The sequence below is a fragment of the Geotrypetes seraphini genome, chromosome 6 (assembly GCF_902459505.1).
Source record: "Geotrypetes seraphini chromosome 6, aGeoSer1.1, whole genome shotgun sequence".
In the NCBI taxonomy this organism is placed as follows: Eukaryota; Metazoa; Chordata; class Amphibia; order Gymnophiona; family Dermophiidae; genus Geotrypetes; species Geotrypetes seraphini.
Genome location: NC_047089.1, coordinates 50,000,527 through 50,018,590, shown reverse-complemented (window position 1 = coordinate 50,018,590; position 18,064 = coordinate 50,000,527). Strand labels below are relative to the sequence as shown.

Below are 18,064 nucleotides of genomic sequence, written 5' to 3'. Positions count from 1 at the left end.
AGCACTTCTGAAAATACTATCCCGGAGGGGTTTTCTAACCCCAGAAACCGTCAAATTTTTTTTTTTTTTCAGACTCCCTCAATTTTCTCCATAGGAAATGACGGAAGTACTCACTGTGACCTCTGGAGCCTGTCAGCTTGCAGTAGCCTGTCTTTATAGAAAGGATTTCTGCCTGGGAAAGTGACAGGAATAAGTCCAACGCTGGAAATCTTTGAGCTTCCGGATGGGTGAACCCAAACAAAGACTCCAACCCCTCCAAAATCCACGGGACACATCAGGGGAGAAAATTTGTAACCAGCTCCCTGATACCTAGAGGGTTATTACATAGCAGGCGAGTAAGATCCCAGGGGAATAGACCCCAAGCTCCTGAAGGGACACAAAGCAAGCTGGCTCCACAGGTACTCAGTATGAGATTGGCCTGTTAGCAAGTCTGCTTACGTGGGACTGTATCCTTTTCCCGGAGGAGTAAGCCTAAGAAAGGGACCTCTGAGCACCAGACAGAAAAAAAAAATACTCAATAATTAGAAAGAAAAAGCAGAGCTGATCAGAAAACACCACCCGAGTTCACTTGCGGAAGGAAAAACTGAGGAGAGAGCTGTTCTCCACTGCAGAAGGGGAGGAGTTCAGATTTTTGAGTGATACTCTTTTGCAGTTTCACGACTAATGGGAGCAAGAGCTATATAGTACAGAATCCTATATCTTTGCAACAGAATATGCATTAAGAGAATTAATGCAAGCTAAATGTTAAGAAGCCAATTTTATACCTAAGGGTTTCTTAGCATTCAACATGTGTTTATGTTAAGGCCCTAATGTTGCTTGATGAATTCTACCACTCCCCAATTTTTCTTTTTTTTTGTAAGGGAGCAAGAACCCCAAATAAGAACATAAGAACATACCTTGATTGCACACTATACCTTTCACATTATAGTACATGTGAAGTACATGTGCAGTGTCAACATGAATTAGTCACCTAAACTTTCAGAAGTGTAGTATTCACGGTGTTTGCAGTAGTATAACAAATCTTGTTCTCAATAGCCATAATAAACTGATTAATCTTTGAGATGCCAAAAAAGGTGTTAAAACAAAAAAGGGTGCTGTTGAGCAGCTTACCTTTCTAAAATCATTTTTCTTCTTTGCATCTTATCTTGGCAGTTATTACAAGGGGCCATATGAGTGCCATTAAGAGGGTGCCATTCAGGGACTACAGCCGTAAAGGTTGTTAGGGTCTTTGTGTATCTGGATAAATTAGAATAAAACTACAATTAATGCCCTCTGGTCAAAATGAGCAAACTTACGCATTCTTTGCAGGGACAAATATAAAATAAAAATTTCAGCTTCATAAGCTCTTTTCCATTCTATTATAAATTTAAAATAAATATGTATGGAACTAAACATCTCTTGCTATCTCCTTTTATTGTTTTAAAAATCAAGTGTTTCACATTGATTTAGATAAACAAAATCAAACCTGCAGTTGACTGAACTACTGCTCAGAATGGAGGAGGAAGATGCTAATAAACATAGGTGTTTGCTACACAGTAGAGATTTAATGACACCATGAAACACACATACTAAATATGGGGCACTATGGATACACTTGAAGCCTAATAACTGTTTCCTTCTGGATATAATTGGCTTCTAGATCAGCAACACAATGATTGCACCATTTATTTCCACTCTGAAGTAATTTTGAAAGGAGTGTTTATAGAGCAGCATTTTTACTTTCTCAGGTAGGATCTTATTAAACTCTTTAGGAGGAATATGTCTGTGAAAAGTAGGCATACAGACCAGTGGCGTATTAAGGGCAGGAGGGGCGGTCCGCCCGGGGGCAAACCCTAAGGGGGTGCACAGCAGGCACAGTGTCCAGAATCTCTCGCCCTACTCTGTTGCTGCTGCTGCTTTCCCGAAACAGTAGCAGCGGCAATAAACTTTAAATTCAGTTAGCACAGGACCTTGCTGCACCTCCACACGGCTGCCGGTCCACCCTCTCCGACATCACTTACTTGTTCCGGAGCAGAGCCGGCAGCCGCAGTCATCGCGGGACCTTGCTGCTCCTCCCCACAGCTGCTGACTCTGTTCTGGAACAAGTGACTTCGGAGGGGGTAGACCGGCAGCCGCACAGAGGTGCAACAAGGTTCCGCGATGACTGTCACTGCCGGCTCTGCTCCGGAACAAGTAAGTGACATCGGAGGGAGCGGACCAGAAGCTGCAGTCATCGCGGGACCTTGCTGCACCTCTGCACAGATGGCCGCCACTTGAGCGGCTGCTGGGCACGATGGACCACAGGTCTGACCCAGCAGTGGCAATTCTTTTGTTCCGGAGCAGAGCTGGCAGCCGGGGAGGTACAGCAAGGTCTCAGGAGAGATACATAAGGGAGAAGGATGCTGGAGGGAATTGGGTTGGAGGGAAAGGAACGGGACAGATGCTGATGGAAGTGGGGGGGGGGTAGGGAGAGACAAGGGGCAGATGTTGATGGAAGAGGGGATGGGACAGAAGGGAGCAGATGCTGGATAGAAGTGGGGAGGAGAGAGAGAGAGAGGGTAGCAGATGCAGGAAGGTAGTGGGGAGGAGAGAAAGAGGGGAGCAGACACTGAATGGAAGTGGACAGAGAGAGGAGAAGATGCTAGATGGCAGGGCACATGATGGAAGGAGGGGATAAATAAAAAGAGAGGCACATGCTGGATGGGGGGGGGAAGAGGATTGAGTCAGTGAAATACTGGAGGGGGTGAAAGAAAGAGGTGGTAAGCTGTAGGTAAACACTAGAGAATGACACGATGGCTGTTACCCGCGGTTACGAAACAGGAATAGAAAAATAGTGGTTGCCACAGGGACAAGGCCATTCACCGCTCCTATTACAATTCTCTCGAGGGAGAGATCATACTTATTTTAGGAATGAGGGGCAGCTCCGGTGATTCAATGTTAGGGAATAGAAGGATCAGAAGTTCTCCATTTTCAATCACCACCACTAACTATAAACCTGTAAGAGCAAATATACCACCTCCCCTTCCTGATTAGTTCACAACTACCAATCAACCTTCTCAATATTACTAAGGCTAACCTTAGCTGGAATCAAGGGGCTTTATAGTGTTCCATATATTTGCTATAGCTTACAGAGAGAGAAGAGGATGAATTAAGAGACATCCTAACAGACCTGTGGGCAGTACGTGGAACAAATATTGAGGGTTCTTATGGTACCACCTGGCAAGCTTATGGTAGATCCAGAATTATCACTGCCCCAAATCAAACAGTATCTTCTCAAGCCTGAAGCCATCGCAGGCACAAGACCAGTGCTGCAGGATCTTATTAAGCAGGGGGTAGTGTATGGCACTTCATCACCATGCAATATGCCTTTCCTGTCGGTCCTTAAATCTGACAATGTGACTTATCGTTTTGTGCAGGACCTGAGAGCACTGAACTAGATAGTGCTGCCGAACTTTCCAGTGGTACTAGATCTGGACTTTGGCTCCGTCCACCTCAGCCTACTTTTCTGAAATAGATTTAAGCTCTGCCTTTTCAGTGGCTTTACACCCAACTCGAAGAAATTTTTTGCCTTCTCCTTTGAGGGGCATCAGTACACCTGGCAAACTCTTTTCCAGGGGTACTTAAGAATCCACTGAATATTTTTGTCAGGCCTTGAGAACTGCCTTGCAAGGATCTAACCCGTGGGCACCATCCACCCTGGTACAATATGTAGATGATTTATTGTTATGTACGGATAACTTGGATGCTTGTAAACATGCTACAAAAGAATTGTTATTGTACTTGCACCAAATATGACTTAAGGTGAATAAGAGTAAGCTAGAGTATTGTAAAGAATGTCATCTTACTGGAAGTGTGCCTGACTAAGGAAGGGAAGAAATAATTCCTGAAATAATTACTTTACGCAGGTTCTTGGTGTTAACTGTTTTTTGTAGGCTATGGGTTCCTAACTTCACACAAATAGCAGAACCACTCTATGCAATGTTAAAAGACACTGAAGGGGAATTGCAAACCCCAACTAAAGAACAATTGTCAGCCTTTACTGAACTTAAAGATGCGCTGACTAGAGCTCCTTGCTTGTCATTATCTGAATATACTCTAAGGTTTCATTTGTATGAATTGTTTGATATGATCAGAGCTTGTGAATTGGGACAGATTAAAAATATAAACATTTACACAGATACTGCTTATGCTTTGGGATTTGTTTAGGATTTTATTTGTGGTGTCCTCCTCCAATAGGCCCACCAAGCATGCTGAATGTGTTCAGACTACTGGAGGCTATTAAGCACCCAGCCCGGGTTGCTGTGTTAAAGTGTGCAGCTCATACTAGAGGGCTGGATCCAATCAGTAGGGGGAACCAGTTTGCAGATCAAACTGCTAAGGCAGCAGCCCTTGGTGAACTAACTCCAATTTATTTGTTACCTTTATGCCCCACAAGATGCCCCCGGAAATGGCTGCGCTGGAACAAAATAACATTTCACTTCGGCTGCCCCCCACCAGTGCACTGTCTGGGCTGGATGGGGAGTGGCTCCTACAGCAGAAGGATTATGGGAAAAGGATGAATTGGTTATTTGTCCTGATAAATTGCTTTATCCACTTGCTGTTTATTTGCATTCAGGTACACATCAGAATGCTTTCTCTGGTTTGGCATTTGTGGTGCATACATGTCACCAGTGTTGGATGGCTGGGAAAAGGGCCAACTTTGCAAGCCAGAAGCACACCTTCCAAAACCATGGGGACATTTTATGTACATACATGTCAAGCCAGCCTATTGCCAGAGGGGGGGGGGAGGTGCTCAAGTATTTTCTTGTTGCTGTTTACAGATTTTCTGGGTGGATTAAGGCCTACCCCACTACCAATTGCACTACCCTCATAACTATTACAAAATTGATGGGTCATTTCTTTCCAACTTAGAGAATCCCTCTGGTAATTACCTCAGCCCAGGGAGGGGTTGGAGCAACAATTTGGGCTTAAGCGGCAGCTGCAAGCCCCGTACCACCCTCGAATCTCTGGCGAAGTGGAGAGTGAAATAATTGATAAAACAGCAGCTACATGTCCTTTGCCCTCATGGTGCTCCGTAACTCTCCCAACGGACTAGAAGAGGTCTAACTCCTTATGAAATAATAACTGGTCAACCATTAGTGACCTCTGAATTACTAGGATCTCTCCCAGACTCTGTTCAACTGCGCAGCAACCTCCTGACTATTGTCAGTCCTTGCACAAAGCTCTTTCTTCTTTTTTTTTCCTTTCCAGGTGAAAAGACTTCTGGCTAACGGCAGGTGAGCCTCCCAACTATAACCGCCTGCAACCTGGGGATTATATGTATGTGAAGGTATCCAGACCATGCACAGCACTTTCGGATACCTACCGTGGACCGTACCTGGTACTCCTTGTGGGATATTCGGCAGTAAAGCTACAAGGAGCTGAAAGATAAGATTGACATTCTTCTGAAAACAGTTTGCGACCAGAGGATATTCACCTAGAGTACAGGCTCCTATGTTTATGTAACAGAATAGGGCATTCTTTGGCACCAGGTCAATAATTATTCTATTTAGACTCCATTGGTTTTCCTTTACTCTCAACGAAGAGTGATTCTTCAATTTGCTTCTGTATTTTCCTGGTTGGCACAGATGTGGACAGTTGTTTTTCAGGTCCTAATAGCTTTCTTCTTATATTCCCTTTTCTAGGATTTCTATAGTAGTTACAATATTCCCTTCATAGATATGCTTTGGTTTTAGGCTGTTGCCTTCAAAGACCCATTCAAGAAAAATCTGGTTTGTTTCTCATTTTTTGCATTCTTCCATGTTCTATCAATGCTTCTTTCTATCATTCCTACTTATCATGGGACTTGCTTCCTTCTCCTCTTCCATACCTTTTGTCTTTTCAGTCCTTCTGACTGATCTTGATTCTGCTGGAAAGGATCTCAGATTCCAGTTTCTCTCTCTCTGTCAGTTATTTTGATTTTTCTGACTGGGGAGATTAATGATGCATTTATTTGCAAAATCTTTTTTTGAGCGTTTCAAACTTTTAGTCCCATCCTATGTTGGGGGTACGGCTTTACTCATTCCATTTGTTGGGACTGGTCTGATAAGATGCTATGAAAGAAAAAGTTATGTCTTACCTGAAAACCTTCTTTCCTTTAGTTTTATCAGACCAGTCTGTAATCCCTTCCTAGTTCATTAATTTTATTTTGGTTACAAACTATATTTTTTGATATCAACAATTCTACTTATAAGTTTTCCTAATCTATTATATGCCATATGTCTCCTGACTCAGTGAAATATCTTCATGCCAGTAGAATATATGCTGTACTATATATGACTTGAGATATTTAGCCTCAAAGTTTCAATATCGGCCATCAGGTGGATTTTGAGTACCATTGCTTGGCTATTCAAAATACTGAATATTCTGTGCTACATGATACCCTTCAGAAGCAAATAAACTATTTTCATTCTGTCTTCATCCACTGGTAGATGGACACAACCCATTTGTCTGGACTGGTCTGACAAGATTAAAGGAAAAGAGTTTCCTCAAGTGCTACTGAAAACTAAGTGGTCTTGATTACAATTACATAGCAAAACAAACATATACTCCTAGACACACACTCTTTTTACCTTCCAAACTGAACCCAACAAGACCGGCAAGAGTTCTAGGTACAGACAACTCAGGTTTAGTGTTCATGGTAAAAATTTTGTTTCTTGGGCTAGAACTACTTATTATCCTTAAACTAAAAATTGACAATAGTTGATAGCCAGTACCATGATGCAAAGGGACCAGGTTCTGCAAGGAATTCACATTGTGGCCCTCACATGGAAAAATATCACAGTAACACTAAGCTTGTGGGGGTACACAGGAGAAGTGAAATAGCATCTCAGGATCAAGAGACCCCTGTCAAAAACACAATGAATAAGAATGATAAAGGTCTTACCTAACTATGAAGACTACAAATTGAAAGGCAGATAGCTCTTTTCCATTCCCCCATTAAGAAAGAAGCCCCACTCACCTCTGCTGGTATTTATATCCACAGAGTGCACATTCAAAATTCCAACAGAAAGAATGGAGGAATAGCTTTTCTAACCAAGGGTCCTTCTTCAGAAGCAGTGGAAATGCAAATACAGGGCTTTCGTGCTTTCCTTGGAGAAAAACATAATATGGAACCACTAAATTAGAAACAGAAAATGTCAACCAGAGTTACCTGGCAAATACTCTCATAGTAAAAGCACTATTTCTAGTGTTTGAGAAATTGAATGCATTGTATTACTTTTTTGTATCAATAAATTTTTATTGAAATAAAACTAACAGCAAAGCAGTATATACAGGACCATCATTCAATAAACAAAGACAACCCACAAGGTCCAATCTACTATACAGAACCCAGCGCATATACCCTACATGGGTCAGCCCTACTCATACTGCACAAGTAAAGAAAACAATACTGAACATAGTACTCCACAGAACTCCTCCAGCCTCCCATCCCCCTCCTCCTTATGAACATCCAAAGACCCAACCAATCTCCCTACCCAAGAATATACTGTCTACAACTCCCTCCATCCCCAAACCCACCCAAAAATCCACTAAAAATCAACCCTTAAGTTTTCCAAAGAGCAAAGCCAATCCCGTTCATGTACATCAAAATAACCATGTTGTTTAGCTGTTACACATTCCATATGAAGTAAATAACCCACCCAGTCCCTCCATTCCCCTTCAGAGGGTACTGTTCTCCTTTTCCAATAAGAAGCCAGCAAACATTTGGCTGCAGACAACCCTATACACAGTAATTTTCTGCGCCACCATACATCTCTCAAATTTATAAGTCCCAATAAACAAGTCTGAGGTGTAAGTTGTACCATCTCCCCCAACCAGTCAGTCAAGTATCCAGTACTCATAGCCCAATATGGTCCAACTCTAGCACAAGTCCACCATACATGAAAAAAGGTACCCCCTACTCCCCCACATCTCCAACAGACATTAGGTACAGTAGGAAACATAACATGGAGATGGTCAGCGGTATAGTACCAGCAAGATACAATCTTGTATGCATTTTCCTGAACCAACACACACACAGATGCCTTTTGTATTTCAGAACAAATTATGCCCCTTGGTCAGAGGAGACCCTAGATCTGCTTCCCATTTAAATGGGTTTAGTCCAGGCCCGAAGAAAATAATACAAAACTGAAATGGGATGGGATACCCTGCCCAACAATAACCAAAAATTCTCCACATGTTCCCTACCCCCCTGGGAATCTGCCAACCACCCCTGGGCCTGTATATAATGGCGAAGTTGTAAATATTGGAAAAAATCCCCAGGTGGCGAAGAATTTCACCTCTTCAAGGTAGCAAAAGGGATTATCTCATGGCCCTGGAGTACATCCGAAATACATAACTTCTCTCACCGAGCAAATACCCCCTGAAGTACTACCCACTGCAAAGGTGGGCTCTCTTTGTATAGCAGCCAAAGTCAATGTCTCCACCCCCCATCCCCACTGCCTCCTCAATGTACCCCACAATATGATAAGATATTTAAGAAAGGGATTCCCCATCCCCCCGCAACCTAGCCCCTGTAGACAAGGACCCCCACATCCAGTCCCGCAAAGGCTGCTGCCCAAACCAAAATTGTTCCATCTGCACTTCCAGATTATTCCCTTTCAAAGACCAATCCAAAATAAATCTGAGTTGAGCCGCCTGGTAATACCAGAGAAGATTCAGTACAGCCCTCCCACCTTGTTCTCTAGGGGCCCATTTAACTCTTTTTGTCAACCGAGAAGCCTTACGTCCCCCAGCGAATTGGAATAGGAAGCATTTGAAATAAAAACAACAGCCTGGGGAGAATTTTCATTTTCAACACCACGACCCCACGACAACCACAACCCACAACTGGAGATCTCTGTACACTAAAGCCACCAAAGGACCATAATTAGCCTGATAAAATTGGGCCAAATCCCTAGTAATCTGTATCCCTAAATACCAAAGTTTTGCCCCCGCCAAACGAAAAGGAAATCCATGTTGAAGCCTCCTTTCCACCTCTTGCATTGTATTATTTTTACAAATTTATGTTACCTCCCTCCAAGAAGATCCCAGGGTAGATGATAACAGCTCAAGTATTCTAACATATTTTTATTACAGTTGATATTAAGCATTTCCATCTAATAAACCTAAGTAGATTACATAAAATTACTTAATACACATAAAGCTCCCAAGCTAATCACTCTTTATGATTTAATAGTTCTATGGAAAATAGAAAAATATCTTGCCTGCTAGTTTTCTTTCCTTTAGTCCCACCAGACAGTCCAGAATCTGTGAGTTGTATCCAACTAGTAAAAAAGAGACAGAGAAACAAAGTAGCTCTTTGTAACTCCCCTATAAGGGCACCATACAAGCACAGAAGTTCAGTATTTCGACTGAGAAAGGAATGTAGTTGCCTTGTGCTTTATTATGTAGCAAGGCAAAGATTCACCAATAAGTGATTTCAGAAGCTAGTCTGTTGACTAAAATTGAAGCTGGCAGAAAAATCTCTCTGGAAAAAAGAAAAGAATATATTCTAGGATAGGTTTCTGGACTGGTTCAGTGGTACTAAAGGAAAGAAAATTAGCATGTAAGATACACATTTTTCTTTCTTATCATCCTTCCCACATGTTCTGCACTGGTCTGGTATGTAGCAAAGTAGTTCCTAAGTATGAGTGAGACCATTAATCTGTCAGAATACCTTGTTGTAAACAGATACATTCATAGAAAAGGAGATAATTACTGTATTTTTTGCTCCATAAGACACACTTTCCCCCCCCAAAAAAGTGGGTGGAAATAAGGGTTAATCGTATGGAGCGAATATGCCCCCCCACCGGTACCTTTTTGTAATCAAGCGCATCCAGCAGCCTTCCACACTCTCACAGTGCTGGGATCTCAATGTAGTCCTCACCAGTCTGATGAAGCACCATTTGAACCATTGGCAACTACTCATTTTAAGTTTCTCACTTGGAAAGCGGTCTTCTTAATCTTTGTCACTTTTGCTCATCAAGTGAGTGAACTACAAGCGTTGGTTTGTGACCCACCATTTACAGTATTTCAACACGATAAAGTGGCTCTTAGAACTCATCCTAAATTCCTTCCCAAAGTTGTTACGGAATTTCACCTAAATCAATCCAATGTTCTACCTGTGTTCTTTCCAAAGCCACATTCTCATCCTGGAGAAACTGCTGTTCATACATTGGATTGTAAACATGCCTTAGCTTACAGCATACAGAGAACTATATGCTATGTTCATCTCTTTTGATCCTAACAGGTTGGTCTACCTGTCACCAAATGAACTATTTCCACATGGTTAGCGACCTGCATATCCTTTTGCTATGCTTAGGCTGGGCTGCAGCTCGAGGGTCATGTTACAGCACACAAGATCTGAGTTATGGCAGCATCAGTGGATTTTTTGCACTCCACTCCCATTGAAGATATTTGCAAAGCAGCTACTTGATCCTCAATTCACACATATACATTTCACTACTGTCCAGAATCCTATTCCAGACAAGATGGTCATTTCAACCTAGCAATTTTACAGAATTTATTTTTTTTCCTAATGGCCAGCTTTCCCACCATCCTGTTCAATAAGCTAGGGAGTCCCACATGTGAGAATATACCCCTGTTGTACATCGCTTAGCAAACTGGTATTATTTGCAGACAGCATGCAGATATTCTCACATCCCTCCCACCTCCCCTGGTTGGCTTCTTAGCTTGCTTATGGAACTGAGGAACTGCAAGCCGATGTCAGGCGGGAAGGTACTCACGTGTGCGCAGTGTGGACAGTCTTGAAGCTTCTTAAGAAGTTTAAAGTGACAGTACACTTTTAGCAATGTCCATACCGGGCTCCATGGATGACTTCACCCACATGTGAGAATATACGCCTGTTGTCCCCGGATAACACTTGTTATGGTAAGTAAAATGTGCTTTTTTTCAAGCTTCATCCGCTAATAGGATGACACAAATCCAAGTGTCTGGACTGGCCTTGTGGGACAACTTGGAACATATTTTTAAATTATTATATAGGAAGGCTGGCTCTTACATAAGAACATAAGAATTGTCACTGCTGGGTCAGACCAATGGACCATCGCGCCCAGCAGTCCGCTCAAGCGGCAGCCCCCAGGTCAAAGACCTGTACCCTAACCGAGACCGTCCCTACCTGCGTTCGTTCTGGTTCAGCAGGATCTTGTCCAACCTTGTCTTGAATCCCCAGAGCATTCCAGTTCTCCACCACTCTCTGGGTGAAGAAGAACTTCCTTACGTTCGTACAGAAACTATCCTCTTTTAACTTCAGAGAGTGCCCTCTTGTTCTCTCTACCTTGGAGAGGGTGAACAACCTGTCTTTATCTACTAAGTCTATTCCCTTCATTATCTTGAATGTTTCGATCACGTCTCCTCTCATTCTCCTCTTTTTAAGGGAAAACAGGTCCAGCTTCCCTAATCTCTCACTGTACGGCAACTCCTCCAACCCCTTAACCATTTTAGTTGCTCTTCTCTGGACCCTTTCGAATAGTACCGTTTCCTTCTTCATCTACGGCGACCAGTGCTGGATGCAGTATTCCAGGTGAGGGCGTACCATAGCCTGGTACAGCGGCATGATAACCTTCTCCGATCTGTTCATGATCCCCTTCTTAATCATTCCTAGCATTCTGTTTGCCCTTTTCGCCGCTGCCACGCATTGCACAGACATCTTCATTGACTTGTTGACCAGTTACTCCCAGGTCCCTTTCCTGGGGGGTCTCTCCAAGTACCGCCCCGGATTTTTGATACCGACAGGCATTACCTTACACTTATCCACGTTGAACCTCATTTGCCATGTCGCTGCCCATTTCTCGAGCGTGGTTATGTCGTGTTGCAGGTCTTCACAATCCCCCTGTGTCTTCACTACTCTGAATAACTTTGTATCGTCTGCAAATTTAATCACCTCACTCGTCGTACCTATGTCCAGATCGTTTATGAATATGTTGAAGAGCACGGATCCAAGTACCAAGCCCTGCGGCACCCCACTGGTGACGTTCTTCCAGTCTGAGTATTGTCCATTTACTCCCACTCTGTTTCCTATCTGCTAGTCAGTTTTTAATCCACATGAGTATTTCACTCTCTATTCCATGGCTCTCAATTTTTCGAAGTAGTCGTTCATGTGGAACCTTGTCGAACACCTTCTGAAAATCCACATATACAATGTCGACCGGGTCACCCTTGTCTATCTGCCTGTTTACCTCCTCGAAGAAGTGCAGCAAGTTCGTCAAGCAAGATCGTCCTTTGCTGAATCCATGCTGACTGGTCCTCATCAGATTGTGTCCGTCAAGATGATCAATGATGCAGTCCTTTATCAGCACCTCTACCATCTTTCCCGGTACCAAAGTCAGACTCACCGGTCTGTAGTTTCCCAGATCTCCCCTCGAACCTTTTTTGAAGATCGGCATAACATTCGCCACCTTCCAGTCTTCCGGAATCCTTCCCGATCTGATCAACAGATTGGCTGTTAATTAAAGCAGTTCAGCTATAGTCCCTTTCAGTTCCTTAATGACCCTTAGATGGATGCCATCTGGTCCCGGGGATTTGTCGCTCTTAAGCCTATCAATCTGCCTGCATACTTCTTCTAGACTGACCATCAACCTTGTCAGTTTCCCGTCTTCGCCTCCAGCGTATAGCCTGTTGGGTACCGGTATGTTGTGTATGTCCTCTTTGGTAAATACAGACGCAAAAAATGTGTTCAGTTTATCGGCGATGGTTTTATCCTCCTTTAGCACTCCCTTTATTCCATTATCATCCAACAGTCCCACCACTTCCTTTGCAGGTCGTTTCCCCTTAATGTATCGAAAGAATGGCTTGAAGTTTTTCGCCTCATTGGCTATTTTTTTTCTCGTAGTCTCTTTTGGCCCCTTTTACCGCTTTAAGGCACTTGCATTGATGCTGTTTGTGCTTTTTCCAGTTTTCATCCGTTTTTGACCTTTTCCATTCCTTAAATGAAGTCTTCTTGTCTCTGATTGCTTCCTTCATCGCTACTGTGAGCCACACTGGTTCTTTGTTCTTTTGGCTCCCTTGTTGATACGCGGTATATATAGATTTTGTGCCTCAGTGACTGTGTCCTTAAAAAGGGACCATGCCTGCTCTAGTGTTTTCACAGTGCTTATCCTCTTCTTGATCTTTTTCCCCCACCATGAGTCTCAACCTTCGTAATTTCCTTTTCGGAAGTTCAGTATCGTGGCCGTCGTTCTGGATCGAAGTTTCGCCCCTGCATCTATGTCGAAGCGGATCATATTGTGATCACTGGTTCCCAGCGTCTCATCTACATCTTGTGCCGGTCCTCGTAGTCCATTTAGAATTAAGTCCAGAATTGCATTTCCTCTCGTGTTTTCCTTGACAAGTTGTTCCAGGAAGCAATCGCCTATGTTTCTATGTATGTTACAGCATCCAGGAACTTGGTCTTCCTACAGCAGCCGGAGGAGCCTAGATTACAGTCTATTCCTGGATAGTTGAAATCACCCATGATAACTGTGTTGCCTCCTTTGCAGTTGTGTTTGATCTCATCTATCATTTCTCCATCCATTTCTTCAGGCTGCCCTGGGGGTTGATAGTAGATGCCGATCTTCATTTCCAATCCATTGGCTCCCGGAATTTTAACCCATAGAGACTAACTTATTCATACTTTCAGGCGTGTTCTCTCCAGTAGATTCGATTCCCTCTTTGACATATAGGGCAAAGCCCTCACCTTTGTGACCCATTCTGTCTCTGCGGTATAGTTTGTATCCCGGTAGCACAGTATCCCAGGTACTTTCTTCGGCCCACCATGTGTCCCTTTAGATCTGTCTTACATAAGAACATAAGAAATGCCTTCACCAGATCAGACCTTAGGTCCATCTAGTCCGGTGACCCGCACACGCGGAGACTAAGCTAGGTTTTCCCTGATGAAGACTTTGTTAACCCATATCCCTCAATGTGATTTGAAAGAAGGTGTGCATCCAACTTGCCCTTGAGTCCCAGAATGGTGGTCTCCGTCACAACCTCCTCCGGGAGAGCATTCCAAGTGTCCACCACTCACTGTGTGAAACAGAACTTTCTGACATCTGTCCTGGGCCTGTTGCCCTTCACGGACCTCTTGTCCGTGTCACATTTGACAATGTGAATAACGATGTTTCTTGCTCTATTTTGTCGAATCCTTTTAGTATTTTAAAAAGTCTCTATCATATCCCCTCGCAGTCTTTTCTTCTCGAGGGTGAACAATCCCAGTTTTCTGAGGCGTTCTTTGTAGCTCAGATTCTCCATACCCTTTACTAGCTTTGTGGCTCACCTCTGCACCCTCTCCAGCAGGGTTATATCCTTCCTTAGGTAGGGAGACCAGTGTTGGATACAGTACTCCAAGTGTGGTCTGACCATTGCTCTGTAAAGCGGCATTGTGACATCCGCCGATCTACTCATGATTCCCTTCTTTATCATGCCCAACATCCTGTTTGCTTTCTTTGCCGCCGCTGCGCATTGAGCCAACAGCTTCAGGGTCCTGTCTATCAGTACTCCCAGGTCCCTTTCTTGTTCGCTCTTGCCCAATGTCACACCTAACATTTTATATTCATGCCTGAGATCTGGAGAGTCTTCCCCGCTATCTTTCTGCATGGTATCCTCCGAGTATTTCCTTCCCTCTTGTGTCCCTTTAGATCTGTCTTGCCTGAGATCTGGTGAGTCTTCCCCGCTTATTTGCATTTTCTTCTGAATTTTAAGAAATTTGTTTTCATCCCTGCTCTCCCACTCTCTGGCCACTATCTCCACCAATTGATCATCTGCACACAGCAGTAGGGGACAGTGCTGGATCGTATTCTCTGTCCTCTAGTCTGAGTTGGTTTCAGTGATGGCATCTTTTCTCTGGTCTATGGCAATAGCATCAGGCACCAATTTTTAAATGTCTTGATAATATGGGGCCCTGGAATTTTTAACGCCCCTGCTTCTGGGCATATTCTCTTTGGTTGTAAAATGAGCTACCAGAGTTTGACACAGTGAGGGCATATTCTCTTTGGTTGTAAAATGAGCTACCAGAGTTTGACACAGTGAACAAACCTTAAGTCAAAACAGCTTGTTTATTTTTCTAGGATACATTGAAATAACAAAATCTTCAAAAGCTTGATAGCCTAACAAACTCTCTTACCTAATTCACAATTAAGTTGAGGCTGAAGCTGATCAAAAACGGCTCTTCGGATTTTATTCAGACACATCTCTGCTTTATCAAGTCTTTCAATAGAAACTTCCATAAGATTTTCAGCTGTAAAATACGATACTTTGCATTACAAAATATTATTTCAACAAAAGGAGGATAATCAAGGTTACCCACAATTAGATGGGTAGTAAGAGGGCAACAAAGCAGTCACGTCTTATGTGATAGAAAACTCAAATTTTGTCTTGTCGGAGTTTTTAAAAATCTCTCTCAATTTAGAAAATTAATGTATAAAAAACAAAACTTGAATGGTTGTTTGTGTGTTTGATGTGTCAAGTAGTGCTTAGATTGTAACTCCAGCAGTTAAAAAACTAAGGCTAGTACTGGTCAGACTTGGAACAGTCTGTGTCCCGTATATGGCAATTTAGAATGGGCTGGAAATGGTTTTGATGGAAACTCAACTAATTTGGAACATTAGAACGGTGCTGAGCAGAGTGCCACAGATTGCCACTGCAGCACTGAGGAAGAGGGAGCCGGCCTGAAGATAACACTTGGGGGGCAGACCAGAAGGCATGGCACAGGATGGAGGGAAGGAGACAACAACGGTAGGGGGGAATGATTTTATTTTTTAATTTAGTGATTGATTTACATCTGCTGTCGGTTCAGGAGGAAATGCATTTGTTTTTTTTCCTCTGGGGTTTTACTGCATGCAGAGTCTTGCATCTTAGGGTTTGTTTCTATATATTAGTACTTTTAGTTTTTGATCCCATATTTGCATGATCTGTGTTCTGGTAGGAATGAATATTGAAAAGCATACAGTGTGCTTTGTGTGGTTAACCATTTTGTGTTTTCGTGTCAAAGAGAGTCAATAAATCATGAAATAACTGTTGGACAGACTGGATGGACTGTTCAGGTCTTTATCTGCCATCATCTACTATGTTACATTATAAATCATCCTCTTATCTATCCATTTCTCCCTCTCACCCACCCAGCTATAGCTTTCTTGAGATAAGGAGACCAAAATTGAGTGCAATACTCCAGGTGAAAACGCACCATGGAGCGATACAGGGGCACTGCCCCTAGCATAATTTAGCCTGTGGGAGAGAAGGCAAGGATGGAGCAACTTGGGAGCTCCCCCATGCCTCCTTACTCAAAAGTAGCCATTCGGCTTCTAGACATTCCCCCCTCCTTTTAAAACTAACTAATTTCTACCTTATTTCTTGCTTTTGACTATTTTTTTCATGTCTCATCAAGAATAGGGGAAAATCAGATTTCTATTCTTTTTTTGGATGGGGGAAGAGATGGAAAAGTAAAACCCTCTGAAGTCCACTAGGTCCTGGACCCCCTCCAGGTATTTATCCCCCCTCCACCACCACAAAATGTGGTCATCACCTACAAGACTCTGGATAGCCCTCTGACTGCTGTGGCTCAACTAGAGCCCAAGAGCAACCTCATCAGACCAGTTCTCTGCTGTATAGAATGCCTATCACATGGTACCTTTTTAGAAAAGCAGGGCTCACAGCTTTTAAATCTCCATTTCCACCTGTTGGGTGAGGGCCATAACCCATGCATTCTGGTGTATGAAAAGAAACTTTAGTTTTCATTTCTAGTGTAGTGCCTAAGAAAAAGTTATTGTTCTTGACAGCTGCTAAATGCCAACCTCTAATTTTATGAGCTTCTTTTGTATTACACTGACTTGGGAACAAATGTTCTGCCCCAGATCTTATAACATACAAGCAGGCAAAATAAATGCCCTTGCAGAGAGTTGAGTTTAACATTCTCTTAAATTCCATCTGGCACTGCACTGTCGTATTAAACCAGGTAAATGATTCCATAACTACAGCAGTGATCTCAAACTCAAACCTTTTGCAGGGCCACATTTTGGATTTGTAGGTACTTGGAGGGCCTCAGAAAAAATAGTTAATGTCTTATTAAATAAATGACAATTTTGCATGAGGTAAAACTCTTCATAGTTTATAAATCTTTCCTTTTACTTAAGTCTTAATAATAATGTAATTTATAGCTAAGAGACATGATCAAGAAAACTGTTTTATTTTACTTTTGTGATTATGATAAACATTACCGAGGTCCTCAAAATAGTACCTGGCAGGCCGCATGTGGCCCCTGGGCCATGAGTTTGAGACCACCGAGCTATAGCAATTGTAGCCCGTGTACTTGCATAATGTGTTTTCATCATTTTCTACAATAGTGTTACTTGGAAGCTGCAGCTCTCCAAAAACAATATCAATAAAAATTTCTCTCATAATGCACACATTAATAAGGAGAAACGTTAATAAGGAGGAAAAAAATGGAGCTACTCTGTTTTAGGCCTACATTTTATCAATGAAATGGGCTTAAGAAACAGGAATTAGTTTACATTGCTATTAGGACTACATGTTAATTGCAATTAATGTGTTAATTATTAAACATGATTAAAAAATGTAATTGCACTAATAATTAATCACATGCAGCCCTGCCAGCCTTCCTTTCTCTCCCTCCTCCCCCCCACATACGATCTGGCATCTTTCACTCCCAGACCTAACCGCCAATCCTGCCCTTCCTCCCCCTTTACTTTCCAAAGCAATCTTCAGCCATGCAGTCAGTGGCAGGCAGCCCTATTGAAAGACTGCCTATGGTCTGCAGCATTCCCCTTCACAAAACAGGAAGTTACATCAGAAAAGAATGAGGCGGGTTGTCTCACAGGGAAGGCATGGTGCAGGTCACAGGCAGCCATTCAATAGGGCTGCTGCTGATTGCAGGACTGAAGATTGATTTGGAAATGTAAAGAGTGCTGGGGGTCAGGATCAGCAATCCAGGTCTGGAAGGATGAGAATTGAGAGAGGTGGATCTGAGGGGGAAGAGAGAGAGAGGGAAAGAGAGAACTGTACTGGTGTGGGGGAGGAGAGAAAGAAAGATATTGGGAGTCCTCTTCTGCCA

General features: G+C 42.9%; 1 protein-coding gene across 3 annotated transcripts in view; it reads right to left on the bottom strand.

The window, feature by feature from the left end:
* USPL1 (ubiquitin specific peptidase like 1) overlaps positions 1 to 18,064 on the bottom strand; it is a 173,773-nt gene that overhangs the window by 19,435 nt on the left and 136,274 nt on the right. For 2 of the 3 annotated variants that reach the window (XM_033949084.1, XM_033949086.1), the window contains 4 exons: positions 15,122 to 15,235; positions 9,228 to 9,287; positions 6,980 to 7,109; positions 1,111 to 1,236 (listed from right to left, as the gene is read on the bottom strand). In XM_033949084.1, the coding sequence (XP_033804975.1) occupies positions 1,111 to 1,236; positions 6,980 to 7,109; positions 9,228 to 9,287; positions 15,122 to 15,235 (430 nt within the window). The remainder of the gene's footprint in view (positions 1 to 1,110; positions 1,237 to 6,979; positions 7,110 to 9,227; positions 9,288 to 15,121; positions 15,236 to 18,064) is intronic. The other variant, XM_033949085.1, reaches the window with a different exon arrangement.